General features: G+C 41.5%; 1 protein-coding gene across 1 annotated transcript; it reads left to right on the top strand.

Annotated features, from left to right (window-relative positions):
* The first annotated feature begins 7,562 nt into the window (after window positions 1–7,562).
* POU3F3 (POU class 3 homeobox 3) lies at window positions 7,563–10,753 on the top strand. The gene has a single exon (XM_089681243.1). The coding sequence runs from the start codon at window positions 8,061–8,063 to the stop codon at window positions 9,411–9,413; it is 1,353 nt and encodes a 450-aa protein (XP_089537369.1). The 5' UTR covers window positions 7,563–8,060; the 3' UTR covers window positions 9,414–10,753.
* Window positions 10,754–19,011: the final 8,258 nt, after the last annotated feature.

Raw genomic sequence — 19,011 nt, 5'->3', positions numbered from 1 at the left:
ATCCAATCAGTAGGGACTTAAATCTGTGTGTGTAACATCATCAAGGACAGCAGTGGGGAATTGTCGCTCTGTGTGTAGTATCATTAGGGACAAGAGCAGGAGATTATATCGTTATATGTGACTTCATCAGGAAAAGGAGTGTGAAATTATATCTGTGTGCGACATCAGCAAGGACAAGAGTGGGGACTTATCTGTGTGTGTGACTTCCTCAGGGACAAAAGTGAGGACTTATATCTGTGTGTGTGACTTCATCAGGGACAGGAGTGTGAATTTGTATCTCTCTGTGTGTAGGACAAGAGTGGGGACCTATATTTGTGTGTAGCATCAAAAAGAATGGGGACTTATATGTGTGTGTGTCATCATGAGGGACAGGAGTGGGAACGTATATCTGTCTGTGTGTGGCATCAGCAAGGACATGAGTGGAGACTTATCTGTGTGTGTGACTTCATCAGGGACAGGAATGGGGACTTATATTGTGTGTGTAATATCAATAGAGACAGAAGTGAGAACATATATTGAGTGTGTAGCATAAACAGGGACAGAAGGGGGGACTTATATCTGTGTGTGTGTGACTTCATCAGGAGCAGGAGTGGGGACTTATATCTGTGTGTGTGACTTCATCAGGGACAGGAGAGGGGACTTATATCTGTGTGTGTAGCATCATCAGAGACAAGAGTGGGAACTTATATCTGTGCGTGTGTGTAGTATCATCGAGGACGTGAGTGGGGACTTATATTTGTATGTGGGTAGCATCATCAGGGACAGGAGTGGGGACTTCTATCAGTGTGTTTAGCATAGTAAGAGAAATGAGTGGGGACTTATATCTCTGTGTGTGTAGGACAAGAGTGGGGACCTAAATTTGTGTGTAGCATCAAAAGGAGTGGGGACTTATATCTGTGTGTGTGTTATCATCAGGGACAGGAGTGGGGACTTATAGCAATTTGTTTAGCATAATAAGAGAAATGAGTGAGGACTTATATCTATGTGTGTACGACGAGAGAGAGAGGGAGAGAGAGAGAGAGGGGGGGGGGGGGGGGTAGGGGGAGAGAGAGAGAGTCAGTAACAGGGACAGGAGTGGGGACTTATATTTTGTGTGTAACATCAGTTAGGGAGAAAAGTGAGGGCTAGTGTGTGTAACATCAATAGAGACAGGGGTAGGGACATATATCTGAGTGTAGTGTCAGCAGGGACATGAGTAAGGACTTATATCTGTGTGTCTGTGGAGCATCCTCAGGAACATGAGTGGGGACATATATCTGTGTGTGTGTAGCATCATCAGGGACAGGAGTGGGGACTATTTTCTGTGCTTGTAGCATCATCATGGACAGGAGTGGGCACGTATATCTGTGTGTGTAGCATGATCAGGGACAGGAGCGGGGACTTAAATCTGTGTGTTTAGCATCAGCAGGGACAGGAGAGGGTATCTGAATCTTTCTGTGTAGCATAAACACGGACAGGAGTGGAGATTTCTACTGTGTGTAATGTTAACAGTGACAGGAGTGGGGACTTATATTGTGTGTGTAACATCAATAGGGACAGGAGTGGGGACTCATGTTGTGTGTAGTATTAATAGAAACAGAGAAACGGGAGTGGGGACTTATATTGTGTGTGCAGCATAATCAGGGACTTATCTTTGTGTGTGACTTCCTCAGGGACAAGAGTGGGGACTTATATCTGTGTGTGTGACTTCATCAGGGACAAGAGCGGGACCTTATATGTGTGTGTGTGACTGCATTAGGGACAAGAAGGGGGACATATATGTGTGTGTAGCATCAACATCGACAGGAGTGAGGACTTATATCTGTATGTGTAGCATCAACAGGGACAGGAGTAAAGACATGTAATTCCGTGTGTAGCATCTAGCAGTACTCTCAACTGGGTCCTTCAAGGACAGGAGTGGGTAAGTGTATCTGGGTATGCAGCAAAAAACAGGACCTACATGGGACATGGTTGTAAGTTAGGTCTGTATGTGTAGCATCAAGGACCTACATGGATGTGTGTGCACACATTAACAGGGAGGTGTGTGCACATTTGTATGTTTTTGTGTGGCTTGTGTATATGTTGAATTTAGAAGTATGTTTATATTGGTATGCTTCTTTGTGTGTTATGTGTGATTTTTACTTCAACAGTAAACTATATCTAGAGGTGAGGTGTGTGTTTTGAATTGGCAGGCCACAGAGACCTAAGAAAGAGGGATGTGTTTATTTTGTGTATGTGAGTGTGTGTTCTGCATTAACATAGGTAAAGTGTGTGTGTGTGTGTGTGTGTGTGTGTGTGTGTGTGTGTGTGTGTGTGTGTGTGTGTGTGTGTGTGTGTGTGTGTTTTCTAGGTGGAAGTGTGTTGTTATATGTGTGTAATAAAATTGATCTATAAGTTGAAGTGTGTGTTCTTATATCTATGTATGAACATGGTTCTATAGGTGGAAATGTGTGTTATATGTGTGTATTAAAATAGATCTATAGGTGGAAGTGTTTTTTATATATTTGTGTACTAAAATTAATCTATAGCTAAAAGTGTTGTTATATGTGTGTATGAACATAGAGTGATAGCTAGAAGTGTATAGTTGTGTGCGTGTATGAATATGGATCTATAGGTAGAAGCATGTGTTGTTATATGTGTGTATGAACATGGATCTATAGGTGGAAGTGTGTGTTGTTATATGCGTGTATGAGGATGGATCTATAGGTGGAAGTGTGTGTTGTTATATGTGTGTATGAGGATGGATCTATAGGTGGAAGTGTGTGTTGTTATATGTGTGTATGAAGATGGATCTATAGGTAGAAGTGTGTGTTGTAATATGTGTATCAATATGGATCTATAGGTGGAAATGTGTATTGTTATATGTGTATCAATGTGGATCTATGGGTGGAAATGTGAATTGTTATATGTGTGTATGAAGATGGATCTATAGGTGGAAGTGTATGTTGTTATATGTGTGTATGAAGATGGATCTATAGGTAGAAGTGTGTGTTGTAATATGTGTATCAATATAGATCTATAGGTGGAAATGTGTATTGTTATATGTGTATCAATGTGGACCTATGGGTGGAAATGTGTATTGTTATGTGTGTGTATGAAGATGGATCTATAGGTGGAAGTGTGTGTTGTTATATGTGTGTATGAACATAGATTGATAGCTAGAAGTGTATAGTTGTGTGCGTGTATGAATATGGATCTATAGGTAGAAGCATGTGTTGTTATACGTGTGTATGAACATGGATCTATAGGTGGAAGTGTGTGTTGTTATATGTGTGTATGAAGATGGATCTATAGGTGGAAGTGTGTGTTGTTATATGTGTGTATGAAGATGGATCTATAGGTAGAAGTATGTGTTGTAATATGTGTATCAATATGGATCTATAGATGGATATGTGTGTTGTTATATGTCTGTAGGAACATAGATATATAGGTGGAAGTGTGTATTGTTATATGTGTATTAATATGGATCAATAGGTGGAAGGGTGTGTTGTTATATGTGTATGAATATGGATCTATATAAGTGTATGTAAGTGTGTGTTGTTATATGTGTATGAATATGGAACTAAAGGTGAAAGGGTGTGTTGTTATATGTGCATGAATATAGATCTATAGGTGGAAGGGTGTGTTGTAATATGTGTGTATGAACAAGAGTCTATAGGTAGAAGTGTGTGTAATTATTTGTGTGTATGAAGATGGATCTCTTAAGTGGAAGTGTATAGTTATTTGTGTTTATGAACATGAATCTATAGGTGGAAGTGTGTGTGTAGCTAATTGTGTATAAGTATGTAGCTCCAACAAATGGAAGTGTGTGTAGTTATTTGTGTGTATGAAGATAGATCTCCAAGTGGAAGTGTGTTTAGTTATTTGTGTGTATGAGAATGGTTCTATAGGTGGAAGTGTGTAGTTATTTGTGTGTATAAGCATGGATCTATAGGTGGAAGTGTGTATAGTTATGTAAGTGTATGAGCATGGATCTATAGGTTGAAGTGTGTGTAGTTATTTGTGTGTAGGAGCATGGATCTATAGGTGGAAGTGTGTATAGTTATGTGTGTGTGTATGAGCATGGATCTATAGGTGGAAGTGTGTGGAGTTATTTGTGTGTATCAGCATGGATCTATAGGTGGAAGTGTGTGCAGTTATTTGTGTGTATGAGCATGGATCTGTAGGTGGAAGTGTGTGCAGTTGTGTGTATGAGCATGGATCTATAGGTGGAAATATGTGCAGTTATTTGTGTGTGAGTATGGATCTATAGGTGGAAATGTGTGCAGTTATTTGTGTGTGAGTATGGATCTATAGGTGGAAATGTGTATAGTTATTTGTGTATGAGTATGGATCCATAGGTGGAAGTGTGTGCAGTTGTGTGTATGAGCATGGATCTATAGGTGGAAATGTGTGTAGTTATTTGTGTATAAGCATGGATCTATAGGTGGAAGTGTGTGCAGTTATTTGTGTGTGAAGATGGATCTGGAGGTGTGTATGTAGGGGATTTCTCGCTGAGCACACAATGTGGATAATGTGAGGATGCTCAATGACAGAAGGTCTGGCTGTGTCCGAGCAGAGCAGTGTGAGAGCAGGTCCCGGAGGAGAGCTCAATTCGCCCTTGTTTTGGTTGCCACTCTCTCTTTCTTTGCCTTGGATCACTGAGGTTGCCTGTGCTATGTTTCCGCTTGGTTGCATCCACCTCTCCCCCCTCCTCTTAACTCTTTCAGGGAGATTTTCAATAGAAAGCTGCCCAAAGATGAGACATCCCAATAAATATAATCCTAGAAATGCAATCGTGGCTTCCAGGGCTCCACTGATTTCCAGGAAACCAAACTTCCCATTTTAGGAAGTGTTTACCTCTAGCAGGACATTAGTGACAGGGAATCCTCTACAAATACACAGAGCTGTCCTATTATAGAGCTAAATAATAACAATAATGTCACATCTCCTGAATTATAGATTATTGACATTGGAAATTCCCACAAATAACAATCACATGTTTCTACCGATCCTTATCATTATATACGCATCATTTATATATAGATTTATTGTATACATATATACATACATATATACACATACAGATTGTTATAAACATATATAGATCCTTTAGTACACACAAATCTACATTATTAGAATACACATAGCTCCTTATTTATAGATCAGTTTATACATGTAGAAAGATATATACATCCTTTTACACATATACAGTATATATGCATACTTATATATACATATATATATATATAGATCTTACATATATATGATAGAATTAATATCTGTATATAGTACATATATAGAGAGATCTTTTTATATACGGATCTGTATCTATATCTATGGGTATAAAAGGATCTATATCTGTATATAGCACATATAGATAGATAGATAGATAGATAGATAGATAGATAGATAGATAGATCCATCTTCACACACATGGCTCTCTATCTATATCTATCTATAGGTATAAAAGCATCAAAATCTGTATACAGTACAAACACACGCATATATAATTATATTATTATTATTATATACATGGATCTGTATCTATATGTATAAAAGTATATATATATGTATACAGTACATATATATAGATCATTATATACATGGATCTGTGTATACATCTACCTATAGGTATAAAAGGATCTATATCTGTATACAGTACATATATGTAGATAATTGTATACATGGATCTGTGTCTATAAATCTATAGGTATAAAAGGACTTATATCTGTATACATGTATGTAGATCATTGTATACATGGATGTGTCTATACATCTATTTATAGGTATAAAAGGATCTATATCTGTATACAGTACATGTATGTAGATCATTGTACACATGGATGTGTGTATACATCTATCTATAGGTATAAATGTATCTATATATGTATACAGTACATGTATATAGATCATTGTATACAGGGATCTGTGTCTATACATCTATTTATAGGTATAAAAGGACCTATATCTGTATACATGTATGTAGATCATTGTATACATGGATGTGTGTATACATCTATCTATAGGTATAAAAGGACCTATATCTGTACACAGTACATATATAGATAGATAGATAGATAGATAGATAGATAGATAGATATAGATCATTGTATACATGGATGTGTGTATACATCTATCTATAGGTATAAAAGGATCTATATCTGTGCACAGTACATATATATAGATCATTATATACATAGATCTGTGTCTATAATCTATCTATAGGTATAAAAGGATCTATATCTGTATACAGTAACTATATCATTGTATACACAGATCTGCATCTATGTCTATCTATAGGTATAAAAGGATCTATATCTGTATACTATATAGAGAGAAATCATTGTATACATGGATCTGCATCTATGCCTATAGGTGTAAAAGGATCTATATCTGTATACTATATAGAGAGAAATCATTGTATACACGGATCTGCACCTATGTCTATCTATAGGTATAAAAGGATCTATATCTGTATACTATATAGAGAGAAATCATTGTATACACGGATCTGCATCTATGTCTATAGGTATAAAAGGATCTATATCTGTATACTATATAGAGAGAAATCATTGTATACACGGATCTGCATCTATGTCTATAGGTATAAAAGGATCTATATCTGTATACTATATAGAGAGAAATCATTGTATACACGGATCTGCGTTTATGTCTATCTATAGGTGTAAAATGATCTATATCTGTATACTATATAGAGAGAAATCATTGTATACACGGATCTGCATCTATGTCTATCTATAGGTGTAAAAGGATCTATATCTGTATACTATATAGAGAGAAATTATTGTATACATGGATCTGCATCTATGTCTATCTATAGGTATAAAAGGATCTATATCTGTATACTATATAGAGAGAAATCATTGTATACACGGATCTGCATCTATGTCTATCTATAGGTGTAAAAGGATCTATATCTGTATACTATATAGAGAGAAATCATTGTATACATGGATCTGCATCTATGTCTATAGGTATAAAAGGATCTATATCTGTATACTATATAGAGAGAAATCATTGTATACATGGATCTGCATCTATGTCTATAGGTATAAAAGGATCTATATCTGTATACAGTAACTATATAGAGAGAAATCATTGTATACACGGATCTGCACCTATGTCTATCTATAGGTGTAAAAGGATCTCTCTCCGTATACAATGTATATCCCCTAAATCAGTCTCCGTGGGATGGTGGGTACAATGTATGCCATGTATAGGTCCCCTCCGAGGAAGGATCGGCCGAGGAGATCTGCGGTGGGATGACCTCACCTACTTCCTAATGGTGTTTGGTCGGTCCCAGGAGTTAAGTTGCAGGGAGACACACTGGTGCAGGCAGCAGCAATTTGTTTTAAGGGGTCCAGCTTCCCAGCTCCTACGACACTTTGCCTAAATGAAAAGGCAGCCAATGGGACGGGGCGGAAGGAGCTGTGGTGCTGGTGGTGGTGTTGGTGGTGGGGGGGGGCGCCTCTTGAGCCAGTCAATGGCTCGGTGTCAATCACCCAGCGTGGAGCCAATCAGCGGGGGCCGTGCTGTGGGCTCGCTCGTATTTGGGCTGGTGTGGTGGTGTGCGCGCTCCGTGCAGGGTAAACATTCTCCAGTCCCCGCTCAGTGAGGGAGGGACACACAGAGCTGTCAGAGAGTGGAGGAGAGGGGGAGGACGAGGCAGCCAACTTCCAGCGGAGTTGTCAGTGTGTAGAGGAGGGATCCCAGCAGCGGCAGTAGTAGCAGCAGTAGCAGCGCACAGCCCGCACCATGTACCGGCAGCGCACAGCCCGGCGTCCTGCTGCTCCAGGGGAGAGCCACTGATCGGGCGCTGGAACTTTCTGTGATGCCTCTTCTCCATCGCCCTCGTCACCATCAGGGGAAGTTTGGGATCTGTCGGACAAGTTGAATGCCCAGGAGATCGGGCGGTAACAGGTGAAGTGAGGAGGGTGGAAGCCCCCGCCTGGAGACACTGGCCCTGGGCTGCTCCTCCAAGGACAAAAGTGCATCTCAAGGGGGAAGCGTTCTCGGGCTGCGGGGGAGGAGAAGAGGAAGCCCCAAACCTGTGGATAGCAGCGAGCAGGGGGGAAGCCATGGCCACGGCTGCTTCGAACCCCTACCTCCCCAGCAACAGCATCCTGTCCCCCGGCTCCATCGTGCACTCGGACTCGGGGGGAGGCGGGGGCATGCAGCCCGGCAGCGCGGCGGTGACTTCGGTGTCAGGCGGCTACCGGGGGGACCCCACGGTGAAGATGGTGCAGAGTGACTTCATGCAGGGGGCCATGGCGGCCAGTAACGGCGGACACATGCTGAGCCACGCGCACCAGTGGGTCACGGCGCTGCCGCACGCGGCTGCTGCTGCAGCGGCTGCAGCCGCGGCGGCGGCCGAGGCCGGCTCTCCTTGGTCCAGCAGCCCGGTGGGGATGACCGGCAGCCCGCAGCATCCCCAGCAGCAGCAGCAGGACGTGAAAGGGGGAGCTGGGAGGGACGAACTGCATCCGGGGGCCGCCCTGCATCACCGACCGCCTCACCTCGGACCTCACCAAGGGCATCAGGGCGGCTGGGGAGCCGCGGCCGCCTCTCACATCCAGTCCATGGCAGCCGGAGCCCAGCAGCAGCAACAGCAGCAACAGCAGCAGGCGCTTCTTTACTCCCAGTCCGGGGCTTTCACTGTGAACGGGATGCTGAGCCCACCCCCGGGGAGCCAGAGCCTGGTCCACCCGGGCCTTGTCAGGGGAGACACCCCCGAGCTGGCCGATCACCACCACCACCATCACCACCACCAGCAGCAGCAGCAGCATCAGCACCACCAGCAGCAGCAGCAGCAACAGCAGCAGCAGCAGCAACACCACGGGGTGAACAGCCACGAGCCGCACTCAGACGAGGACACCCCGACCTCGGATGACCTAGAGCAGTTCGCCAAGCAGTTCAAGCAGAGGAGGATCAAGCTAGGCTTCACCCAGGCGGACGTGGGCCTGGCCCTAGGCACCCTCTACGGCAACGTCTTCTCCCAGACCACCATCTGCAGGTTCGAGGCACTGCAGCTCAGCTTCAAGAACATGTGCAAGCTCAAACCTCTGCTCAACAAGTGGCTGGAGGAGGCCGACTCGTCCACAGGCAGCCCGACCAGCATCGATAAGATCGCCGCCCAGGGTAGGAAGAGGAAGAAGAGGACCTCCATCGAGGTGAGCGTCAAAGGGGCCCTGGAGAGCCACTTCCTAAAGTGCCCCAAACCCTCAGCTCAGGAGATCACCAACCTGGCCGACAGCCTGCAGCTGGAGAAGGAGGTGGTCCGAGTGTGGTTCTGCAACCGGAGGCAGAAGGAGAAGAGGATGACCCCGCCGGGGATCCAGCAACAGACGCCAGATGATGTCTACTCCCAGGTGGGCAATGTGGGGGCCGACACGCCGCCCCCTCACCACGGGATGCAAACTAGTGTGCAATGACTGGAATGGGCACCCACGGGGGGGAAGATGGTCACACACAGCCCCACTCACCCACACTGCTCTTTTATACTCCCAGATCCACCACCAACACCATCCACAGGCCAACGCCATTCACCACCTCCATCCTCTGGCACATGGGTGGACATGCCATTGCACCAAAAACTGCAGAACACACCTTTTAATATATACTCTATTTTTTAAAAAAGATCGTTTTTTATTTGCCTTACCCAAATTCAGCTATCACAAAAAAAAGACATGCCACTTGACTTCACTTGTCTGCCCAGCCAGGGTGCCCACATCACATAGGGCACAAGATAATCAGCTGTCTTCTGCGGCTTTTCTAACCCAAGAAAATACAAAAACAAAAGTTGCAGTATATTTTACCCGTGGTTGTAGGAAAATGGAACTTGCAGCAGCTCCTAGCCATCCCTCCATGGCTACTAGTCATAGTAATTCCATGAACAACACACACACACACACACAAAAAGCAAATATTCAGGAACAGAATGTGCCCTCATCTCAGCAAGCCAAGCAATGAAATATGCACACAGCACTAAGAAGTGACTTGAAATCCATTGGAATACATTTATCCTGTGCTAAGAAGCAGGGTGCACACCGAGGATAGATCTTCTGCTCTCTGAACTTTAAGCTCCACGTCCTACCAGCCACAAGTGTACAGAAATCATTTTAAAGATGTCAAAAAAAAACAAAAAAAACAAATCCTATTTTTCTCGTGGCTCTTTTTATCTTGATCCCTCACCCGTGACCCTTGAGATTTTTTTTTTACTGAACCCCCCCAAAAAAAACTAAAAAAAAAAAACGGATTTAATTATTCTATTTAAAACATTCATTTGGACTTCTGTATCTGCACTTACCGTAATTACACCTCTTCTAAAGTCCGTTGCCAACTATGATCAGATCATACTATACTGCATTTTCCAAGCGGTGTTTTTGGTAGGTTAAAAAAAAAACAGACTTAAAGACAGCGGTAAAAAAAAATATTAGATCAATAACTGATCTAAAAAAATTGCTTTATATTTTCATCAAATGACTTCTTTTAATATTTTATTCAGAATACCTATGAACTTGATGCAGAACAGTAATTTATTTTTTTCCCCAAAATCTTGTATTACGTGTTGTTTTTTTATTTTATTTTTTGTTATTTGTTATTTTGTTTTTTTTTTTTGTTTTATTTTTCAGACGAGCACAAATAACAATTGAAAAAAGAAATATGGACAGGTTACAATGGTCTCTTTTGATGTGATCATTTGATTGTAATTTAATTTTAGTAGTGGTTCCGTAAGAGCTGATTGAGAAAATAAATTTGGTAGAACGATTCAGATCTGTGTGTGATGCCTATGAAAAAAAAAACAATGGTGGTCCTAGCAGAGCAGCTCCTTGTTATTGTGTCTGAATTATTAATAATGGGGTAATGTCTGTTGTTTTGTATTGTATAAGTTCTATTTAGTTCACTGCCAGTCTTAATTGTCCCCCCCCTTCCCAAATCCTTAAACTTAAACCTAGTCTCCAAATTAGTAAAATAATGTGTATGTGTGGATTCTAATGTTGGCTGAAATGGAAATCTCATATTTTTATAGTTTCTTATTATGGATCAGCTGTGATCTCGAATAGGGACATGTTTATTTCATTTAGAATATTTTTTTAATTATTGGGCAGTCCAAGTTTAAAAAAAAAATCAAATGACCTGTACATTTCTCTATACTGCCACTAAAGGGATTTTTATTATTGTTTTTTTGTTGTTTGTTATTATTATTTTTTTTTTCAAAGTGCATTGAGAATGATTAATCTAAACACTTTATAATGGTGGGTTGATGTGTGCCTAGCAATACCCTATTCCAGCTGTGTATTGAATCTGGACCGATTACACTGTTGTATTTTATTTGTGTTATTTCTCCCCTCTAAAAAAAAATGGCTGGGTCTTGCGACAATCTGTTACCATACGGGCTTCCATAAGGTTTTTTTTATTATTATTACTATTTGCCTATAGATGTGTATATACTTTGTATGCGCCTTTTCCTGCCACCACGAATCCAGCTTTAAATGGTGTTTTCCATCCAGCAGATGCGGCCATTATTGGCAGGCCTCCTGTCATTGCTAGCAATTGGCATACAGGCCGATCTCATTGTTCTGAGAAGCTTTATTTTATCTCTCAGGGTGACAGCATAATCCTAATTTCTAAAATCCACGGGGATCTCCATACACAGCAATGGACAGGACTACACTAATCACACCAGTGCAGTGTATTAGCAGACTTGGTGTGTGCTGGCGGTCTATATGTAGTTTTGGATTTTATGTTTTATTTTCTTAGGGCTAAGCTCCAGTGCATGATCTCCCAGCAGTGACACTGTTAGGATGTGCTCCCTATTCACACGTGGCCTCCAATCCCATTTTTCACACATGAAGAGTGAAGGTTTATTGAGACAGGGAGTCCCTTTATTTGAATGACTTTAGAAGCTGGATTCAGATAGCTGTCTTTTTTTTATTTTGGCTTCACATTGTTGCTGTGTTAAAAGATTTGCGAATCACACCAGCATGCCTGTGATGTGACTATGGAGTGGTGCTCCTAGCAGAGGTGATCCTACTTTCACTGATTCCTGCAGGAAGGTCACACAATGCTTTTGTAGTGTTACTTGCAGTAATGGAAAGGGCAGGGAGCTCCTAGGAAGGCTTTCTGACTATCAAGGTTTTCCAATACAATAGATCCTTCCTTCTGGGCATGTACTGCACTGTGGTTTTGCTGGCATACAAGCCAAGGTGCCTGGCACCCTACCACTGGCTTGTGCTTATAAAGGAAAATAGGAGGCTGATTTATTAATGAAGCTTAGAATCCTGTGAATATTCATTCGGTCATGTGAACATCACATGTATGGATAAAAAAAAAGGAGGAATAATAAAAAAAAAATCAGTGAAAATTCTCAACTCCTTTAGTAAATCAGCCCATATGTGTGTCTGTGTGATGGATCTATGTGATCATCAGCTGGCTAGGTGGTATCTCTCACCATGATGTCCCCCTCCCTCCCCTCCAATCCATACTGTGTCTGATAATGAATGATTTGTAATGACAACTGTAGAGATTCCTCTACCACCATTTTTTTGTCTACAGTTTTACCAACAAGTGTAACTTGATTTCATATTTCTTTCTTTTTTTAATTTTACATTTGTTTTGTTCCCTTAAATTATATATATTTGTAACCTATTTATCTTGTTAAAGCATTTTGGTTGTATTTATCCGTTTATTTTCATAATAAAAAGGCCCTTTCGAGCTCAATGAAATGTAGCACCAGCGAAATTTGTGGTTCTTTTTGGGGACAGGCAGGATTTGGTAGAGAGAGAAGAGTTTCCTGTGACGCTGGATACAATGTAAATATTACTATTGATGACCACACGTGCTTCCTATTCAGGAACGTGACGCCTCCCACTCAGGATTTATTAGCCATATTATATGACAAGCTGCTCAGCTTATAGTGGATAGTAAACAACGCTTTGTTGATGTGCCTGTGTCTGCGTGGAGTGGAGATGGGTATATTTCAGTCCTGGCTTGCGTGGTTTCTAGGATAACCCGTAGAAAGTGGCATGGAATAATGAGTTGACAGATCTAATGTATTCATCTTTCAGTAAGTGATGGGGCGATGAGCTGCGATGAGCACAGAATGCAGTGTATGTGTATGCTGCCTGTCTATTCATCCTGATCGGCTAGCTGGGGAGTGAGGCGGGGGGTCAGTGCGGTGACGTCATGACTGGCAGCTCCAGAGGAGGCTTTGACCTTGACATTAGAAGGGAAATCATTCAGCTCTTCTGTATACCCCTTACAACAGGCACCATCAGTGTGTGTGTGTGTGTGTGTGTGTGTCCGGGGGATTTCACACAATAGCTGCTACAATGTTTGTCCACAATTTCCTTTATGCATGTGTACACCTACTGTCCATTTTATTATAAATATATCATTTTATTACTAGCTTATACTGGGCAGCTACCGGTTGTTTTATTCTGGGTGCTGGGCATAAGCCTCTTATTCAGGCATAATGATCAGAGCAGCAGAGGAGAAACTTCTATATTGTTTCATTATTGTTATTACTGTTTTGTACCTTTTAATCATGTCTTCCTGAAAGTATAAATGCTCATAATACAGGCTGATATATATATATATATATATATATATATATATATATATATATATGTGTGTGTGTGTATATATATATAGAGAGAGAAATATATATATAGAAAGAGAGAGATAAATATATATATAGAGAGAGATGAAGAGAAATAGAGAAGAGAGAGAGAACTAGATAGATAGAATGATAGAAATAGATAGATAGAGACAGAGAGAGAGAGAGAGAGAGAGAGAGAGAGAGAGAGAGAGAGAGAGAGAGAGAGAGAGAAATAGATAGATATAGAGAGACATCAATAGAGAGAGAGAGAGAAATTGATTGATAGATAGATAGATAGATAGATAGATAGATAGATAGATAGATAGATAGACATAGAGGGGAATAGAGAGAGAGAGAGAGCGAGAGATAAAGAGAGAGAGAAATAGATAGATAGATAGATAGAAAGAAAGAGGGAGAGAAATAAATAAATAGATATAGATATATACAGATAGAGAGGGTGAGAGAAATAGATAGATAGATAAATAGATAGATAGATAGATAGATAGATAGATAGATATCATATCTGCACTATTCAATAGGCAATAAAAATGGTCCCTATTATCACCCAAAATGGAACTTTAAATTTTGTATATATATATATATATATATATATAGTTTGAGCAGTATTTAACATCATGTGTATAATGTTATATGCTGTATATATCATGTATTTAATTGAAAAATACAAAATTTTTCAATTAAATGATCCTTATGGCATTGTTTATACATAACTTTTACAGTATAATTTTGGTACTATTTGTATGTAAATAAGCTGCTGCAATTTTGTATGCCTTTTCACAACACCCGCAGAAGACATATTTAGCCTTAGATTTAACATTATGAAATAGGAAATGTCTATAGTACCCCAGAATATATATCTTAGTTCAAATAAGTCGTTTGAAAAGTCAGGCTATAGCCTCATTGGTTGGCCATCGGGCAGTACAAATAGTTCTAAATAATGGTACTTATTTAGGTACTTAGTAATGTATTATAATGGTTATCAACAATTAATTAAAGTGTATTCTGCTGGTTCGATGTGTGAGGATATATAGAGCCATGTGATCTATATGGGTCTATGTATTAGGATATATGCATTTCTGTGATCTACTGCATATGGATCTATGTGTGAGGATATATGCTTCTATGTAATCTACTGTATATTGATCTATGTGTGAGGTTATATGAATCTTTGTGATCTATATGGATCCGTGTGTGAAGATATATGCATCTATGTAATCTACTGTATATAGATCTGTGTGAGGACATATGAATCTTTGTGATATATATGGATCTATGTGTGAGGATATATAGATCTACGTGATCTATATGGATCTGCGTGTGAGGATAAATGCATCTATGTGATCTACTGTATATGGATCTATGTGTGAGGATATATGAATCTTTGTGATCTATTTGGATTTATGTGTGAGGATATATAAACCTATGTGATCTATATGGATCTGCGTGTGAGGATATATGCATCTATGTGATCTACATGGATCTATGTGTGAGGATATATGAATCTATGTGACCTTTATGGATCTATGTTTGAGGATATATGAATCTATGTGACCTATATGGATCTATGTGTGAGGATAAATGAATCTTTGTGATCTATTTGGATTTATGTGTGAGGATATATAAATCTATGTGATCTATATGGATCTGCGTGTGAGGATATATGCATCTATGTGATCTACATGGATCTATGTGTGAGGATATATGAATCTTTGTGATCTATATGGATATGTGTGTAAGGATATATGAATCTTTGTGATCTATATGGATCTATGTGTGAGGATATATGAATCTTTGTGATCTATATGGATCTGTGTGTAAGGATATATGAATCTATGTGATCTATATGGATCTTTGTGTGAGGATATATGAATCTATGCAATATATGTGGATCTGTGAGGATATATAAATCTTTGTGATCTATATGGAAGTGTGAGGATATTTGGCTATATGAGGATATAATATATCTGTGATATAATACAAAAATACATTCGCTACTTTTTTGCAACTTTCAATGAATGTATTTATTTTAAATGGCTTTGTATCTGTTTGAAAATATCACTTGCAATGTTGTTATATTTATATACTTAAAGAGAATGTCCATCAGGTGAAGTTTTCTGGCAGGCAGGATTTGATTGGGCATCCTTTGGGACTGTAGAGATACGTTTGATTGCACAGTGTGCTTGTACCCAGCTGGCTGCCTTGTATCATGGAGTGCTGACCAGTGTCTGCTCTCCTTGCCCCAGTCACACAGTGGTATATCAGTTCTCCATAGTATTCCTATGTTGTAGATTGTGGTTGGTTCTGATCCTTCCTCTGAAACTCTTCTCCCCATCAGTCTGTTTCCTGTGGTTGAGGTCTTGCTCTGGTATGAACACATCAGTAGCTGACCTGCTTCTTGTGCCCATATGACAGTGAATGATTGGCACCCATCTCCAGACTTCATGGTGTGCTCACAATGCTTTAGGTGTTTGAAATGATCTGAACTGTTTAATGACAACTGGGACAATCACAGCCGAAGCAAAAGTGCAGCTGCTACCTATAACAACTAATCACATCCTTTCTATCATTCTACCAAAAAGAAAAAGAAAATCTAATTGGCTTCACCTTTCATAAATCAGTCTCCTTGTCTCAGGGTGCGGAAATGCTGCTAGTGGGGTTTCTTCTGTAAGGAGTGGTGGAAGCCTTCTGTTCCATTGTGCATGGGTTGGTCTGGCAGATATTCGTTGCTGGGATTTGTAGTTCACCAAAGCAGAATAATATTGGTCTGAGAGTGTGTATTGGAGTTGCAAGTCCCACAGACGATCTCCTACAAATTGAGACGAATTGATACATCCATGGAAGTGCAATGCTCACTTTACCCTCAGTTAATAATGTAACAACTTTAGTAGCTCATCAGACAGTTTCTTGTTTGATTTATTGCTGGAAGTTTCATTTTGTATTATTGCATTATTGAACCTAGGCGTTTGTATGTGTGTGTGTGTGTATATATATATATATATAAAATTAATTTTAAATATTTACCAGCCCTTCGTCGGAAACACTCACACAAACGTGTGTGTGTGTATATATATATATATAAAAGCATGCTTGCCGTATGTAGCAGTGTTAAGTCCAGTGGTGCCCTGTGAGCCAGTGTTCTAGGTTTGGTAATATTGTATATAACACTACTGGTTAGGGTGGTGCTGTATGTAGCAGTACTAGGTACTAGGTCTGATGTAACAATGTAGGTCTAGTGGTGCTTTATATATTAGTACTGGATCTGGTGGTGCTTTATATATTAGTACTGGATCTGGTGGTGCTTTATATATTAGTACTGGATCTGGTGGTGCCTTATAAATTAGTACTGGATCTGGTGGTGCCTTATATATTAGTATTGGGTCTGATGGTGCCCTATTTAGTGCTGGATCTGGTGGTGTTGTATGTAGCAGTGCTGGGTATGATGGTGCTTTATGTAGCAGTGCTGGGTCTGATAGTGACCAATATAGCAGTTCTGGGTCTGGTGGTACTGTATGTGCTGGGTCTAGTGATGCAGTATATAGCAATGTAGGTTTGGTGGTGCCCTATATAGCAATGCTGGGTCTGGTGGTACTGTATGTAGCAGTGCTGGGTCTGGTGGTACTGAATGTAGCAGTGCCGGGTCTGGTGATGCTCCATATAGCAGTGCTAGGTCTGCTGGTGCTCTGTATGGCTGTGTAGGATCTGGTGGTGCCCTATATAGCAGTGCTGGGTCTGGTGATGCCCTATATAACCGTGCTGGATTTGGTGATGCCCTGTATAGCAGTGCTGGGTCTGGTGATGCCCTAAATAACAGTTCTGGGCCTGATGATGCCTTATATAGCAGTGTTGTGCCTGGTGATGCCCTGTATAGCAGTGCTGGGTCTGATAATGCCCTATATAGCAGTGATGTGCCTGGTGATGCCCTATATAGCAGTGCTGGGTCTGGTGATGCTCTGTATAGTAGTGCTGGGTCTGATGGTGCCCTATATTGCAGTTCTGGGTCTGATGGTGCTCCATACCGGTGCTGGGTATGGATGTGCCCTATCTAGTAATACTGGATCTGGTGGTACCCTGTCTAGCCATATACTGAATCTGGAGCTGCCCTATCTAGTAATACTGGGTCTGAAGGTGCCCTCGCTAGCAGAACTGGGTGTGGTGCTGCCCTATCTAGTAATACTGGATCTGGTGTCACCCTATCTAGTAATTCTGGGTCTGGTGCTCTATCTAGCAGTACTGGGTCTGGTGGTGCACTATCTAGTAATACTGGGTCTGGTGGTGCCTTTTCTAGCAGTGCTAGGTCTGGTGGTGCCCTATCTAGCAGTGCTGGGTCTGGTTGTGGCTTTTCTAGCAGTGCTGGGTCTGGTTGTGGCTTTTCTAGCAGTGCGGGGTCTGGTTCCTTTTCTAGCAGTGCTGGGTCTGGTGGTGCCTTTTCTAGCAGTGCTGGGTCTGGTGGTGCCTTTTCTAGCAGTGCTGGGTCTTGTGCCTTTTCTATCAGTGCTGGGTCTGGTGGTGCCTATTCTATCAGTGCTGGGTCTGGTGGTGCCTTTTCTAGCAGTGCTGAATCTGGTGCCTTTTCTATCAGTGCTGGGTCTGGTGGTGCCTTTTCTAGCTCTGCTGGATCTGGTGCCTTTTCTAGCAGTACTGGGTCTGGTGGTGTTATATCTAGCAGTGCCGGGTCTGGTGCCTTTTCTATCAGTGCTGGGTCTGGTGGTGCCATATCTAGCAGTGCTGGGTCTGGTGGTGCTTTTTCTAGCAGTGCTGGGTTTGGTGATGCCCTGTCTAGCAGTGCTGGGTCTTGTGCCTTTTATAGCAGTGCTGGGTCTGGTGGTGCCTTATCTAGCAGTGCTGGATCTGGTGGTGCCCTATCTAGCAGTGCTGGGTCTGGTGCCTTTTCTAGCAGTGCTGGATCTGGTTCCTTTTCTAGCAGTGCTGGGTCTAGTGCCTTTTCTAGTAGAGCTGGGTTTCGTGGTGCCTTTTCTATCAGTGCTGGGTCTGGTGCCTTTTCTATCAGTGCTGGGTCTGGTGGTGCCCTATCTAGCAGTGCTTGGTCTGGTGGTGCCCTATCTAGCAGTGCTGGGTCTGGTGGTGCCCTATCTAGCAGTGCTGGATCTGGTGGTGCCCTATCTAGCAGTGCTGGGTCTGCCGTTGTCTTTTCTAGTAGTGCTGGGTCTGGAGGTGCCTTTTCTATCAGTGCTGGGTCTGGAGGTGCCTTTTCTATCAGTGCTGGCTCTGGTGGTGCCCTATCTAGCAGTGCTGGGTCTGGTGTTGCCTTTTCTAGCAGTGCTGGGTCTGGTGTTGCCTTTTCTAGCCGTGCTGGGTCTGGTGATGCCCTGTCTAGTGCTGGGTCTGGTGGTGCCTTTTCTATCAGTGCTGGGTCTGGTGATGCCCTATCTAGCAGTGCTGGGTCTGGT

This window comes from Staurois parvus, unplaced genomic scaffold (genome assembly GCF_062004578.1).
Source record: "Staurois parvus isolate SC_StPar_1 unplaced genomic scaffold, SC_StPar_1.0 ptg000262l, whole genome shotgun sequence".
In the NCBI taxonomy this organism is placed as follows: Eukaryota; Metazoa; Chordata; class Amphibia; order Anura; family Ranidae; genus Staurois; species Staurois parvus.
Note: the sequence above shows the minus strand (reverse complement) of the source record. Positions and strands in the feature narration are given on the sequence as shown.